General features: G+C 37.7%; 1 protein-coding gene across 1 annotated transcript in view; it reads left to right on the top strand.

Moving 5' to 3' along the window:
• smyd3 (SET and MYND domain containing 3) overlaps positions 1-15,645 on the top strand; it is a 115,074-nt gene that overhangs the window by 84,824 nt on the left and 14,605 nt on the right. The window contains exons 7-9 of the mRNA XM_056768784.1: positions 5,730-5,832; positions 8,488-8,598; positions 14,851-14,938. Coding sequence (XP_056624762.1) covers positions 5,730-5,832; positions 8,488-8,598; positions 14,851-14,938 — 302 coding nt within the window. The remainder of the gene's footprint in view (positions 1-5,729; positions 5,833-8,487; positions 8,599-14,850; positions 14,939-15,645) is intronic.

The following is a 15,645-nucleotide window of genomic DNA, read 5'->3' as shown; positions in this document are numbered from 1 at the left end:
CGCATTTAAAAAGCCGTACAGTATAATCTTTCTGTTGTGATCATTCCCTTACTGCTATTAGCAAAACATTGCTGATGTAAATACAGTATTTATGAATGTGTAAATAATAGGAACAAAATGTTAAAGAATTATTGCTTATCGGCCAAAATTCACATATCGGTCCATCCCAATTTTTATTTTTTTTAAGTTGGTTTGGATAGAAAGTTTTTTTTTAATTGTTATTATTGGATTTAAATACTTTTATTTGTGTGGTTTGATCATTTATGGCTATTATTATTATTAAAATATAAAAATATGACCTATTAAAATAATAGATGGTCTAAAAATTGTTGAGAAATGACTGTGCTGCCATGTGTTTTTTCTCTTTATCTCTTCCTCCGTTGTCCTTATGATGTTCTCTGTTTGCGGAAGACAATAGCAATTAAAACGTGACGGCCCCTGAGTGTCAGTGTACCAGAGCCGTCACACTCTGCTTTTCTCCTTTAAGCCGGTGATGGGCCTGGGGCAGAGACCTGAGATGAACTGCTCCTAAATTACTCTTAATCTTTTCTGACATCTTTCATAATTAATCTTTGTGCCCACAATTGACACCAAGTGGTATTTTTTACTTTGAGATGAGCTGTGGTTGAATGGGTCATAATGTGGCGATACTTCCCATAATTACATCCTAATAAAATTAAAGCATAGAGGTCTTTATTAAAAGTCTTCCGCCCCTTCTCAGATCTGTCTCTGTGACATTTTCTAAAGATCATAGACGGGAGTCCCCAGGGGCTGGGATTTTTTGTCTGGTGGACCAATAATAAGAGACAGTAGATGTTTGATGTTAAGTTGAGCTATCATGAATAGCGGACAATATTTGCTTTTTTGTTATTTTTTTATACAAGACTTGTGGCACACTGTCAGCTTTTCTGCTTAAAGGGATAGTTCCCCAAAAATACAAATTTTGTGAAGATTTTTTCACCCTTATTTCTTGTATGAGACTCTTTCTTCTGTGGAACACAAAAGTAGATATTTTGAGGAATGTCTCAGTGGTTTTGTGTCCATACAACAGAAGTCAATTGGGGCGGGATTTTTCAAAATATCTTCTTTTGCTTTCTACAGAAGAAAGAAAGTCATACAGGTTTGGAATGACATGAGGATGAATACATGATAACAGAATTAAAATTTTTGGGTGAACTGTCCCTTTAATGCAGATGCACATGCGGTATGTGTACGTTTGCACCTGTGGCTATTATCAAACTTCTTCTCTCTCTGGATGTGAACCAGCAGTGTTATGTTAATCCCTGTGGTTGTGTCCGGAGGTTGTGGGAGGATTTGTGTTGTCAGACGTCCTCCAGCGCTACACGCTGACAATTGCACCCTAGTCTGGACACGGTTGTCTGGGATGCCCACACTAAGCTCCAGTAAACCCCTGGCAGGCAGTCTGCTGTGTTGCAACCTAACAAAATCCAACAACAGAAATCCATAAAGATTTACAAACGCCCTACTGGATGCATACCATCATCCGTGAAAGCTGGGAATGTGTGTGACTGCTTGTTTCTTCCTTTAACAACTCAGTACAGACTTTAGAAACATGAGGAATAATTGAGTTTATTCCTCTAAAGGCGGTTGTTATGTCACAGGGGGTGGATTTTATTAAAACTAATGGTAACACTTTAGTATAAGGACCAATTCTTACTATTGACTTTGCTTATTAGATGCCTATTTTTAACATATTGGCGGTTTATTAGTATATATATAAACACATATTCAACATGACAATATTCTACTTCCCTTATCCTACATAATACCTAAACCTAACATCTACCTTACTAACTATTATTAAGCAACAAATTAGTAATTTACAGAGGCAAAAGTCATAGTTAATGGTTTATTAGTACTGAGAATTGAACCTTAAAATAAAGTGACCAAACTAATAGATATCTATGTTTTTTCTCTTCTGTGTTCAATATACCTTTATTGTTTTCTTATTAATAGTCTTTTATATATTATTTTCCCAGAACTTATAGCTTTCAGCATTACGAAAAATAAAGGAAACATCCTCCAAAAATTATTCGCCAAAAGAAAATATAAAACAAAATAAATTATTTACTCTTTATAATTTTTTATGTTTTGTATTGAGTAAAAAAATACTTATTTTAACCTTTCAATATTAATATATTATATTTTATTAATTTAATATCTCATATTTAATTAAAATATTTATTGTGTGCCATTTTTTACATTTTAACACAAATAATAATTTATATAAAGTTGTATTTATAGTTTGTAACTTTTAGATAAATCAAAGCAAGGGTCACTTTACCATTATTTTTAGTGTGTTCACTGTAATTTCCAGTCAAGATGCAAATAAAAAGTGAAAATCTTTTTATTTGTTTCTTTACATACATACATTTACCAAAGCAAAAGTGTCAGATTTGTTTTATTCTGAAAGTGTTAAAAACTTCCCTCAAACTCTCGAGCACAGAGTTTTGTTCAAACTTTGTGTTGATGTTTTGTGCTTCTCACCAATAACCAGTTATTATATTTACAGTTGAATGTTAAAGATGAGAGGAAACCATCCCACCGTCCTTCATATTCTCATATTACTATTTTCGTCTGCTATTATATTATTTTTTGCTCTTCATCTGCTCTGCTCCGTGCTCAGGGCTACAAGTATGAACCCGCTTTGATCAGATCTATTTTCACTTCAATTACTTACTGTAGAAACCACATGTAAAGATTGAGTTTGGGTCTGTGTGCGTGCAGGTAAGGAAAAAGAGCTCTTAGGCGTGTTTATGGGTGAATAATCAATAGCAGAGATTAAAGGACCAAAGGGTGTCTCTTTATACAGTGTTCTATCGGCTTTGAGCTGAATGTCTGTATGCAAATGTTCTTTTGAATGTAACAGCAGTTTTCCGACAGCTTTCATAAAGCTTAAATTGATGACTGTTTTCGATACGGCTTATATGATATGAAAATGCATTTGTTCTTGCTTGTCTGAAAATAAAAGGGTCTAAAGGGGTAATTCACTCAAAAATGTTCTTGTCATTTCAAACCTATACGGCTTTCTTTCTTCTGCAGAAGACAAAATAAGATATTTAGAAGAATGTTGGTAACCGAACAAAGTGGTACCCATTGTCTTGCATTGGTTTTCTGTCTGTACAATAGAGGTGAATAAGCACCGCTGTTGTTCGATAACCAACATTCCTCGAAATATCTTCTTTTGTTTGTTCTGCTGAAGATAGAAAGCCATAAAGGTCTGAACCGTCATGAGGGGGATTTTCATTTATAGGTGAACTGTCCCTTTAAGACTCAACTAATATTATAAACGTCTTCTCAGTTGCAAGCTTGCATGCCGTTTACTTTGATCCAGGTGAACTGGTTTACTTACTTTGACATTTAGGATTGGGAATGAAACATGATAAGATTGCAAAAAATTGATTGAAAAAGTGTTGTATGAAAACAGTGCAAAAAACAGAGTTTGATTTGCATTTATTTAATTTTTGGGGGGATATAGTGGCAGTAGATGAATGATATAAAGGAAATGAAATGGTGCGGAACCCATAGAAATGGTTCTCTATCAGGAGCGCTGGGGTGTGAAGTACAATTATCAGCATCGCCCTGTTACTGTTGGCCCATCCAAGAGACCATTTCACTGCTAATAATCCAATCGCTTCTGTCGGCTAATCATGGGGAATGTATTGTTACGGTTTATTGAAAATGCTCTCAGTATGAAAAGCAGCAAAACATCTCAGTTTTATAGCTAAAGGGACACTAACCTCCCTGTGTGGGCCATTAAACTGGCACGACTCTCGTATTCAACATTCATGGGAAGGGTTATGCTTTCATGAATATGAGCTGGTGGGATTACAGTCGACAAACATAACCAGAAAGGCAGATGCTGAAATTGCTGTTTAGATATGGGCCGCGATTTTACGACGTCTTTGGATCGGATGTAAGGGAGAGGCGAATCAAAGCGGTGTCTGCAGATGTCTTAGAAATTATAATGACGCAGAAAGATTATCTCATGAGAGCAAGGTCTGTTTACCGTAGGCTGGGTGGGCCGATTTGAAACCGTACGTTGGATTTTCCTCAGACCATGACCAACAGCAGCAATTTGTTGCTCAAACTTTTATGAATGACTTCCGATGCATAAGCAGAAGTTTTGAAAAGGAGGACAGCGTGTTTTCCTGTTCACATACAAAAGCTTGCATGCTAGATTTAGATTGTCTGTGTTTGTTCTGTCATGCTTGAATGTAAATACGTGATTTCTGATAAATACTGTTAATCTCTTAAATACTCACCAAACAGAAGTTTAAGTTAGCACGAAGGATCACACTTTTTAATCACACTTTATATTTAATAGAAACATTCAGTTTACAATGCTAGAAAGCAGTAATAAAAAGTATATATATATATTTTGACTGGTAGATGGCAGTCTACAAAAAGATACCGTAGGCACTTCAAAATGTTTTACTTTATTAAAAATTACCAAATCATTAATCTACAATATATATATATATATTTTATTATTCAGTATTGTTTTGTACAGCCACACTAAGACTTAAACCACCATTTCGAAATTAATTTCATCTGTTTTATTTACTAATTGTTTAAGTAAAATTATGTTGTTTGATTCTGTGATCTACTAACAACATGTCATGCAAATTTTTAAATACAAAAATATTGTTTATGTTTGCATTAATTTTCAGAAAAGGAATAATGGAGAAACAGGTCAAAATAGTATATTTTTCAAGTTCAAAAATGTTTTTTTTACTGATTACCTGGACTTTTATCACAGTTTTCATGTGTCTTGTTATGCTGTCAGTCTTTCACATTGCTGTTGGATGACTTTATGTCACTCCTGAGGTTTGATTTTGTAGAAATTCAACAGACACTAGACTGAAATGACCACAATACATCTAGAAATGATGATTAAATGAAATTTTGGAATGGTCTCTTCATTCTTTCTTCAGATGTATGTCAATGCATGTTTGTATTTAATAATGCATGAGCTACAAATCTAGAAAGAATGTTATTTCACCAAAGGTGCCTGAACAAATCGCCCATCTCACATTGCTTTCATTTCATTGCTCTCGTCCTGTCACGTCTGTTCTGTGTCCTCATTGTTTTACATTATATCACATTCTAGAGCACAAATGTCGGCCTTGTTTACTTCGGTTTCCTCAATTTAGCAACTTGTTTCTTTTGTTAATTCACGAGCAATCGCTGATTTGTCTTGTGTTATTTAGCACTTACAGTCCTAGTTCATCATTTATTCGGGTTGATGAGAATGTGTTTGTGCACTGTAAGGGATTGGCGGTGTGATGAAGAGGAACAATAAAAATCTGTCAAATGAAAACCAGGACTTTGAACAGGTTTTGTCTTTGACGAGTGAGTATTTTGACAGGATGAACTCAAACCAGCACCATTGGGTCTGTTTGTCAAATCAGCAAAGGTTTTTCTCTGAAAGAGCAAATAGAAAACAAATCTTCATTTTATAGTTGGAAAAATGCAGCTCTCATCCATTAAACATTGACAGAACTCCCAGACAACGCATACGTTTTTTAGAAAAGTGAATTGAGTTTTTTTTAAAGCTTGACATTTCCCCAAGTGCAATTCCAGTTCATTTTTACACAACATTGTTCCATACGTGACCGGTTATGATCCATTTAAAAATGTGCATGTGACCGTGATACACGCGGTCCAAGAGTTCCTGGTTCACCGTGTGTATTATGTTTGAACAGCATGTCTCTGCTGAACCACGACTGCCGGCCCAACTGTGTCATGATGTTTGAGGGCAAGACACTCAAGCTGCGAGCCGTCCGGGTCATCAGAGCCTGCGAGGAGGTATCTGCACACACACACTTATGTTTCTCTCTGACTGTTTTTATAATGTTTTCTTTTCTCCGTGCCATACGTAGATGTTCCTAAAAGGTTCTTTATTCGGCTGTATGGTTCTATAAAGAACCTTCAGCATCCCAAGGTTCTTTGGGAAACCAACAATTGTTCTTCTATATTATCACCGCAAAGAACCTTTGTATAAGCATCTTTATTTGTAAGATTCTTTCTAAGAAGTTGTAAAGCATAGGTCTCAACCCCCATACATTTAGTTTTGTAAGCCCCAGTGTTTACTGTACATACAGTATTTTTCCGAAATAAACCTGCCAATGACTCTCAAGATTAAACAAGGAAACTTTTCAGTCCCACAGATGCTTTATGGAGCTCCCCGCCAGGTTAAATTCACCCTAATCCAGTCATGTGAAGAATAAATCGCACACATCATCCAAAAACAACATTTTACTTGTGCAGCATTTTGCGCTCCTTATCCGAAGTGACATGAGGAAATCAATCCCGACTCATTAGTGCTCATTAAAACCCATTTAAATGACTGCACACATCCATCATACATCCAACATCAGTTTCTTATGCCAAGACATCCACATCCATCGATGCCTGAATGCATTTGACTGAAGTTGGGTGCTGGATTGAGTGATGCGGTTTTCTGAATCTGTTGTTCTGCAAGCTTATAACACATCTGATTATGCAGCCGCACTGTTTACTTCTGCACCCAAAGTTGAGAGAATCTAAAGTAAATCAGGCAGTCATGCTTAATTTAGCTCTGACAGGGGGAGGGAATGTGAAAAGAGAGAAAAGGAATTATAAGAAAGCTCTTTGTAAACAGGAAATAATGAGAATTCACGCTATAGGTGAATGATATACGCCGTTGGAAAACACGAGCGCTCATTTTTATGCAGACACTGTTTGCACACACACTCGTACGGCAGAATTATAATTCATACACCCACACACATCTGCACACCGTACATACTGTGCTGTTTATTCGGGAGGGTCACACTCGTTTCTATCACTTTCTCTATTTCTTTTTTTCAAGGTTTGCGTTCTCTGGTTCCTCTATCTTCCACAACTCTCTCTCTCTCTCTCTGCCTTCACGTTTGTATTTCAATTATTCATAAATGTTCTGTTCACTTTGTATCTCCATATTTGTATTTTAAATACCGATATTTGAATGCCACAGAGATTAGACGATTGTGATTCTGGTTAAACCAGTAAGCAATACCAGCTTGACCATTTTCACATGAGATACAAGTACAGATCATATATTTGCCCAAACATCCACTTTTTTAATCATAGTATGTTGTAATATTGTACTATGTATAAATCATCAAGTGGTGTCAAATTATCCTTTTACATTTTCCAAAAGCATTTTCATCCAGCAGAATTGGACCAATGGGACGATACCGAGCATCTAAACGTTAAAACTCCCATCTCTGAGACAAAAAAAAGACATCTGTTTAAAACCTTATGAGCATCTTAATTGGTTTCCATCCTTTCCTTAAGACGGTTTCCTTCTACAGCAGCATTTCTGCCCAAATAAAACCTCAACCAGATTTTAAGCTCTCCTAATAGACAGAAACTGCGTTTATGGTCACATAGCGCACATTACTTATAGCACACAAGAGACTCCACTAACTGATAACAGTAATTGGCATCATAAAATTGTTACTAACTTCGTCTTATTTGTGAATAATTAATGTGATGTGTGGCTTTAAAATTTGAAGTTGGCCAAAACAAGTCTCTCTCCTCTCTCTCTCTCTCTCTCTCTCTCTCTCTCTCTCTTCTCTCTATCTCTCTTCTCTCTATCGCTCTCTCTCTCTCTCTCTCTCTCTCTCTCTCTCTCTCTCTTCTCTCTATCTCTCTTCTCTCTATCTCTCTCTCTCTCTCTCTCTCTCTCTCTTCTCTCTATCTCTCTCTCTCTCTCTCTGTCTCTCTCTCTCTCTCTCTCTCTTCTCTCTATCTCTCTCTCTCTCTCTGTCTCTCTCTCTCTTCTCTCTATCTCTCTCTCGCTCTCTCTCTCTTCTCTCTATCTTTCTCTCTCTCTCTCTCTCTCTCGCTGTCTCTCTCTCTCTTCTCTCTATCTCTCTCTCTCTCTCTCTCTCTGTCTCTCTCTGTCTCTCTCTTCTCTCTATCTCTCTCTCTCTCTCTCTCTCTCTGTCTCTCTCTCTCTTCTCTCTATCTCTCTCTCTCTCTCTCTGTCTCTCTCTCTCTCTCTCTCTCTCTCTTCTCTCTATCTCTCTCTCTCTCTGTCTCTCTCTCTCTTCTCTCTATCTCTCTCTCTCTCTCTCTCTCTGTCTCTCTCTGTCTCTCTCTCTCTCTTCACTGCTCTCTCTCTCTCTCTCTCTCTCTCTCTCTCTCCCTGTATACCTTTCATTTTCCAACTTTTTTTGTTTAATTGGTTGTTAGGTATACAATTTTGGTTACAAGATATGGCCTAAACAAAAAAATAAAGAACACTAATAATTTGAATAAAAAAAATTGGGTGAAAGTAATGGTAAATAAAATCAAGTGTAAAAATCACATTATTGGGTATTAAGAATAAGCATAAAATTTTGCACAGACAACTCTGTTTATGTCAGTAAACATTATTTCTGAAGGTATGTGCTGCTGATCTCTCTCTCTTTCTGTAACCGTGTCTCTCTTCAGTTGACTATAAGCTACACCGATGTCCTCGCGCCCTGCCAAGAGAGACATTCCCATTTACAAGAGCAGTACCACTTCTTGTGTCAGTGCAAGAGATGTAGCACTGAGGACAGGGTAAGCATACCTCTCCTCTCTCCCCTGTTCTGTCTAATGCTCTCTTGACCCTCATTTCTCATCTCTTTCATCAGTGTGTGATATGGCTCCTGAAAAAGGCTTCTTCCCGCCTCATTGTGTCCTGGTGTTATCACGATCTATCATATCAGGCCCTCTCCTGTTCTCCCTCATGTTCTCTCTCTTTTCCTCGCTCTCCCACTCTCTGTCTGTCTTGCTTAACCCTCGAAAGCATCTGTCTGTCAGCCCATCGCCCATCTCTCCGCGCTGCCCCGGGGAGCTCGTCCTCAGCACGTCCTGTCATCTGTGATCATTATTGCGATGACAGGATCGTGTCAAGACGAAAGCTTGGCATGGCATGCGTTAGGGTGGAAGAAAGCGGATGAATGAATGCTTAAGTTGGAGAGATGGGAATTTAAAGGTTTTTTCAATGATAGAAATACCTTCTTTTACCTGTTTACCCTGTGTGTGAAAAACATTCAATCAATTTGAATGATTTTCCTGTGGTTTCAAACTGTTGTGTCAACTGGATTGATGTTGTGTGACACACGTCATACGCTGAGCTCCGTTCAGGTGATTTTGTGGTTATTTTCATCTGCATACCACCATACCAGACTAAATGTCTCAGCACTTAAAGCAAGAGAAGAGAAGCTTTATCTCTACTGTCAACACCTACACAGATGCTCCACCTGACCGCTGCTTGAGTCATCTGTCAGATAAATGCAGATAAGAGTAAACGCTTTCGCTCAGGGCAGCTGAGATAGACTTGGCTTTTTTCCTGGCTCCTGGTCCCTCTGGGCTTAAATATAAAACATCTGATTTTTTTTGGTAAGATTTGGTGTTTAGGTAAACTGATGTCATCATGAGCTTAAATGTAGAATAGGTGAAATATCACAAACATCTGTTAAGGATTTACGTCACAAAGCATACAATGAACTGCTAACATATTAAAACGGGTATTTTCGCATTCTAATCAAATGACACTAGTTGCTTTGGATTAAAATGTCTGAAAAATTGTAAATGGAAATGCAATAGAATTGTAATGCAAAACTTTTGTCAGGCCAGATCCAACCTTTTGCACAGACAAGCACACCTCACGTTTGTTAAAGAAACTAAAGAAAAATTGACTCACCCTCAAGTTCTCATGAACACAGAGATAGATATTTGTATTTGAACTTCTTGTAACAAGGGTGAATAAAAGATGGCAGATTTTGTATTTAGCCTTTAGCCCTTTGATGCACAAGCTATGTAAAATAAGGATTTGTGATAATCAGAACAAGTTTATTGAGGAATACCTGGAACCCTGAATTGCAAAGAAACCTAGAATACAATCTTGGGTCAATTTAGACAAGGGTATTTCAACCTTTTTGACTCCAAGACCCCCAAGTGTATTCAACAATATTCAAAGCCCCACACACAAAACCTCAAAATTTCCTCCCAATACATTTTTTTAGAGCTTCTTATTAACTACAAAAAATATATTGAGTATAAAAATGGCAGAATATATATATATATATATTTTTTTAATGCATTTTAATACTAATTTTGTCTCCTTGGAAGTCAACTTGGCCCCCTTGTGGGCCCCGGGCCCCCCTGTTGAAAACTTCTTCTTTAGACACATATTGTGCATCAAAGGGTTAACAAAGAGTACAAGTGTATGCGTGTGCGCGTGTCAGTCCTGATGCATGAGGTAATAACAGGTGAGGTGTGTGAAGTTCAACGCTGATGACATTCTGATGAGAGGGACTTTTCGATTCACCACCGGTTTTGCTGTAATCTGACAACCCGAGCACACAACGACACACAAATACACACACACACAAGGATACCGAAATGCTGAAACAATAAAGCAGGTGTATATTAGGCACAACCGGGCGGGGTGACTTATGTTATCACCTTCCCAGAATAAGTGGTGACCGGAGATGTGATTCAACCTGACATGATCACAGATGTTGTTCACTGTAGGTGCGGTTTGTGCAGTATTGAGACGTACTGAGACCCGAGTGGAACACGTGGCCCTTGAACTGTTTTTCTGTGCTTCAATCAGAAGTACATTTTCAAAGCATTAGACTCGTCTTTTTGAACTCTGTGCTCTGTAATCATTACAGTATTGAATTGCATAATTATTGAATTTGCTCAATAATAAACAAAGTCTGAACCGCAGTCTACAGATTGATACATAGATTTGTCCCTATAATTAGTCTGTTCGCTCTAACAGGAAAATGGCTTTTTATTAAATAGAAGAAGCAAATATTGAAGTGTTTGCGTCCCAAACTGGACGACTTGTGCAAGAAGCAATTACAGTAGAAATTGAATTTGATGCTTCAAGGACATTTATAAGGTTAAGAGGTTTATCCAGAATATGCAGAAGATGACATCTAAGTCCAGTAGGGAACAGATTTGAGGAAAGTTTATTAAAATCACCAAGTTGAAGATGACCTGGTCATGTTTTGCTACATTGACCATATTTTGTTTGTCGACCTATACCCAAATTGATAGAGCATTATGTAAGCAATGCAAATGCCATGGGTTTGACTCCCATGGAACACATGTCAGACAAAATATAATGTAAGAAGAGCATCTTTGAAATGCATAAATATAAGCAGAAAGGAGTGATGTAATTTCCTGTTGTTGTAAGGTTTCTCTGCAGTTAAAACCGAGGATATGTGTCAGTTCATGAAGATACAGTAGCTCGCTGGCAAATGGCCTGCAGGGTTTTGGCTTCTCATGACATACTCGTCTCTCTCGCATTTCGGATAGCTTAAACTCTTCCTGCTAAATCATTCATACAGCTTGGATGTTTCGCATGCACTCAGCGTCCTGAACGAAAACACATAACAGGACAAATATTGTGCCGCTTGCGGTCAAGGGGGTTGCATTTTTGGATACTATATATGGCTGAATAATAAAAACTGTCCCCAGTGCTACGTTTAGGATCATTGAATACTTCTTTTTTACATGCTATCATGCCAAATCAGATAATGCGAGTTTGGGATACAAATCTGCTTCTCCTTTTACCCCGGTCCATACATATTTTCATTTTGACCTCTCTCATCCCCAGAATTTAGAATCCATATTTTATCACCATGTGCTCTCACTTTCTGATTTCTTGAATCAGAATGATGTTGCTAAGACCAATTACATGTTCCCTTTCCTTATGTGTGCGAAATTATGTTTTAGATACTCATGACAAAGAGACAACAGTACTATAAGCTTAAACAATATAGCATTTGAATATGATACTTATCATTATGGTGTACGTGGATTTTCTGAACCATACAGGAAAATATTTTTCAAGAGTTAAGCTGCGGTCACACTTGACTTTTCGTTCCGTCGACTTCCATTCATATGACGTGAAACCGAGGTTGTAACCTTGGTTTGAGAAGTGTGGGGAATTTACATAAGTTTAGGCAATATGGTGATACAAAATCCATGAAATTATGGATTGTCTGCATGAAGTGATCAAAGTACGGATGGAGGGCCGCAAGTGATTTTCTCTATAGGGAATTCATTATCAAAAACTCAAAATACCTAAATAGATTAAACCATGAAACCACACAGTGTTTTTTTTGTGTAGCTAAAGTTTATGTTTATGAAGTGGGAAAATGCGAGTATTGACTGAGAAACGGAGGAAAAATGGCTGTCGGGAGGACATGATCTGCATGACTTTCTAAAACACTTAACAAGGTTTAAAGTGCCTAAACAAAGACCAGTGAAGCCCGCATTTCTGTCCGATCGTCTATTATAAGCATATAAACAGCTTAACATAGCCTTGAAACAACGACATAACCAAATTTCTATTAAACCCTAATTGTAATGAACACTAGCCACTGTTAAAAGAAGAATCACTTATTCTGTGGATAACAATAATCTCACGTTAAGCTTGTTTATTTTAAAGAAACCACATAACGTGGCTTAAGGCAGAGACAAACTGAGAACATACACTTTTCTGTTATCATGTTTTGTTTGATATCATGGATAAACTAAATGTATTCAATTTGGTTTTCCTTGGTTGATGTTTTGGTATGTTGAGCCGTTTCCTTATAATGGAGTTTGGGAAATAAATGCTAAGTGCAAGATTTTTTACATCATCTGTTTGATAAGGGCTCGATCTTTTAACAGAAACTAGACAGTTTGACAGAAATGTGGACTTACCTGGTCGTTGTTCAGGTCGTTAAACATTAATATTATGAGTTTGTCATAGTGAATTCCAATGGAGAACATCACTTAAAGCCGTCCATGGGATTGAAAGCAACCTTTCAGTGAGCTATTTTTAGACGCCAGCATCAACACAGGCCGACCGCTCGGTCCTACTTCTCCGTGGCAACAACGCCGTGAGGCTTAACATCATAACAAACAGATTTCAAAGTGGTGGGACACGAACAGGATTTTAGAAAGTGGAGGGGACATATCCCCCTTGTCCCCAGTGGAAATCTCGCCCCTGCCGGAAACGCAGGCCTGTCCGAAGGTATTTTGCTGCATAGGAAAGTTCAAGTTTGGTGAACTCTGACCTGCAAATTCACATGAGGTCAGTGTGACCTCTCGGGAAAGAAATGTAAAATATGGAGGAATCGCTCCCGCCCATTTTCGCAGCACCATCCGATGAATTCCGGTCAGGAAGTCTTGTCTAACCGAGGCATTTTTTTCCAATCTGTGCAATTGGCATCAAGACAAACTGCTATATAGGTCAAAGCAGTTCTGCAAAAGTTCTAAAATTGATTCTGCTTTTGTATGTGTGTGCATGTGCGTTTGCAAGTGTGTGCGTGTGCACTCATGCAGTCACACTAAAGTGTGTTGTCAGTGTTGCGGCTGCTCACCTCTGACGCATTACACACCTTTGATGTCTCAAAGGCACTGATACATGTATCCCCCGGGGCCACACGCACACACATACAGAAGTGTCTCCGCAGGGATTTGAGCGCCTCACAGTGATCAGTCCAAAGCATCCCGGCATCGTCAAAATCAAGAGCTTACAAAAACAAGACCATCACCATCCATCCTTATGTACCTCACGGCTCTCGAAACAGCCCCATAATCCTCGCAGCATCTCTCGTTCTTCTTTTAATGTTTTTTTGGTTTTGTTGATGCTGCGAAGGACTTTGATGTTTCTAGACTCACAGACAGAGAAACACCCCTCTCATCATCCTTCATCATTTATGTGCTCAGTGCACCACACCTACAAACTTCAACTTGAACACAAAGTAAGAACTTTGTTTCCTTGTAAACTGCCTATCTGGATAGCATTTTAAAGCAGGGCGGAACAGTGTTAAGTATAATACTGCTTATGAATAGCGTAAATTGCATTGTATTATTATATTAAATGATGGTGTGTTACGTCCTTACAGGGAATTAGAGTTTTTGAGTTGAGAAGTCTTAAAGGGATCGCTCACAGGAAAAAAAATGTCTCATTTATTTACTCCCCCTCTTTTCATTTCAATCCTTTATGACTTTCTTTCTAAGGCAGAACACAAAAGAAGATATTTTGAAGAAAGTTGATAACCGAACAGCACTGGACCTCATTCACTTCTATTGTATGGACACAAAACCAATTCAAGTCAATGGGGTCAGTTAACAATGTTCTTCAGAATATCTTATTTTGTATTGTGCGGAAGAAAGAAAGTCTTACGGGTCTGAAATGAGGGTCAGTAAACGATGACAGAATTTGTATTTTTGGGTGAACTGTCACTTTAAGTTTGACATCAAATGAGTGCATACCTAGAAGTGAATTTGGAAAACTCAGGACTGAAAGAAAACCCAGTTTTCCTTTCATACCACTTTGTGTTGGCATTCATGTGCGATTACTTTGCGATAATTGTCTGAAATTTACATTCAAATAACATTGAATTTTGTACATAAATAACTAATATTTACTTTTTTTAAATCAAATGTTATATTAAATTGACCATGCTAACATTTACATTGCTAACACATTTCAACTTTCTGGTTTTTGCCAAGTTTGCAACTGCAACTGCATTTTTTATAAATAGCGGACAGATGACACACTCGGGCTTGACCGGTGTAGATATTTTGATATGCAAATACCTCTATTCAATTACAGATTTTCAACCTGACTTCATGGGAATCTGTAACTGGTAGACAAGATGGATATTTTGTATACCTTTTTACAAAGTGAATTGTTAAAAAAACATAATTTATTAATAAAGCCCCTAAAACAAACCGCCACTAATGTAAAAGCAGATCATAAATGGAACAAGTCATTTATCATAAATTGATGTTATTTTGTTGTCTGAACAGGACTGTGAAATGCTGGCGGGAGAGAAGTCTGCGTGGATGGCCCTGAGAGACTCCATCCCTCACCTGCAGCAGCTTCAGTCAGAGAAGCGTATCCTTTACCGCCGTATTACATCGCCTGACACTGGGTGGGTGATGTACCGTACTGTCTTGCAGGGTTCAGAGGGGTGAAGTAAACTAGCCTGTAGCTCTTTTGCTCTCTTATCATCAGCTAGACTCTTGCTTTGCCCCACACTGCCAAACACTGTTGTCAGATAAGGAGATGAAAGCCAAAGGTGTGAGGGTAAAACTGTCAGCTCTGTGGAACTCACATCAGTCTGAGGTATAAATGAAAGTGCTGGTTGTCTCGCTGCTAAAAACATAAGCATATGGTGTTGAACTAGATCTGGTTAGATGCGGGTTAAATTCTATCATTATTCTATCATTATTTATAGAACACAAAAGAAAATATTTGAAGAATGTTAAAGCCCATTGATTTCTATTGGATGTATACAAAAATTATGGATTCAGCCGTTTTCTGTTTACCAACATTCTTCATTAGTGTTCTGCTGAAGATAGAAAGTCATACAGGTTTGAAATGACAAGACGGTGAGTAAATGTTGACGCAATTTTCTTTTTCGGGTGAACTGTGCCTTTAACTATCATACAGTATTAGCCTGAACATGATTTCCTGGTCAACTAGTTTGGATGTAAAGACTATGCTGGTGGTTTTGAATAATCATTTTTGCATCTTTTTTTTAATAGTTTAGTATCATTTTCCTGTGCTTATATGTTTTTGTAAAGCTTTGCACCATTGCA

The sequence above is a fragment of the Triplophysa dalaica genome, chromosome 15 (assembly GCF_015846415.1).
Source record: "Triplophysa dalaica isolate WHDGS20190420 chromosome 15, ASM1584641v1, whole genome shotgun sequence".
Taxonomy (NCBI): domain Eukaryota; kingdom Metazoa; phylum Chordata; class Actinopteri; order Cypriniformes; family Nemacheilidae; genus Triplophysa; species Triplophysa dalaica.
This window is presented reverse-complemented; position numbering and strand designations above follow the sequence as displayed.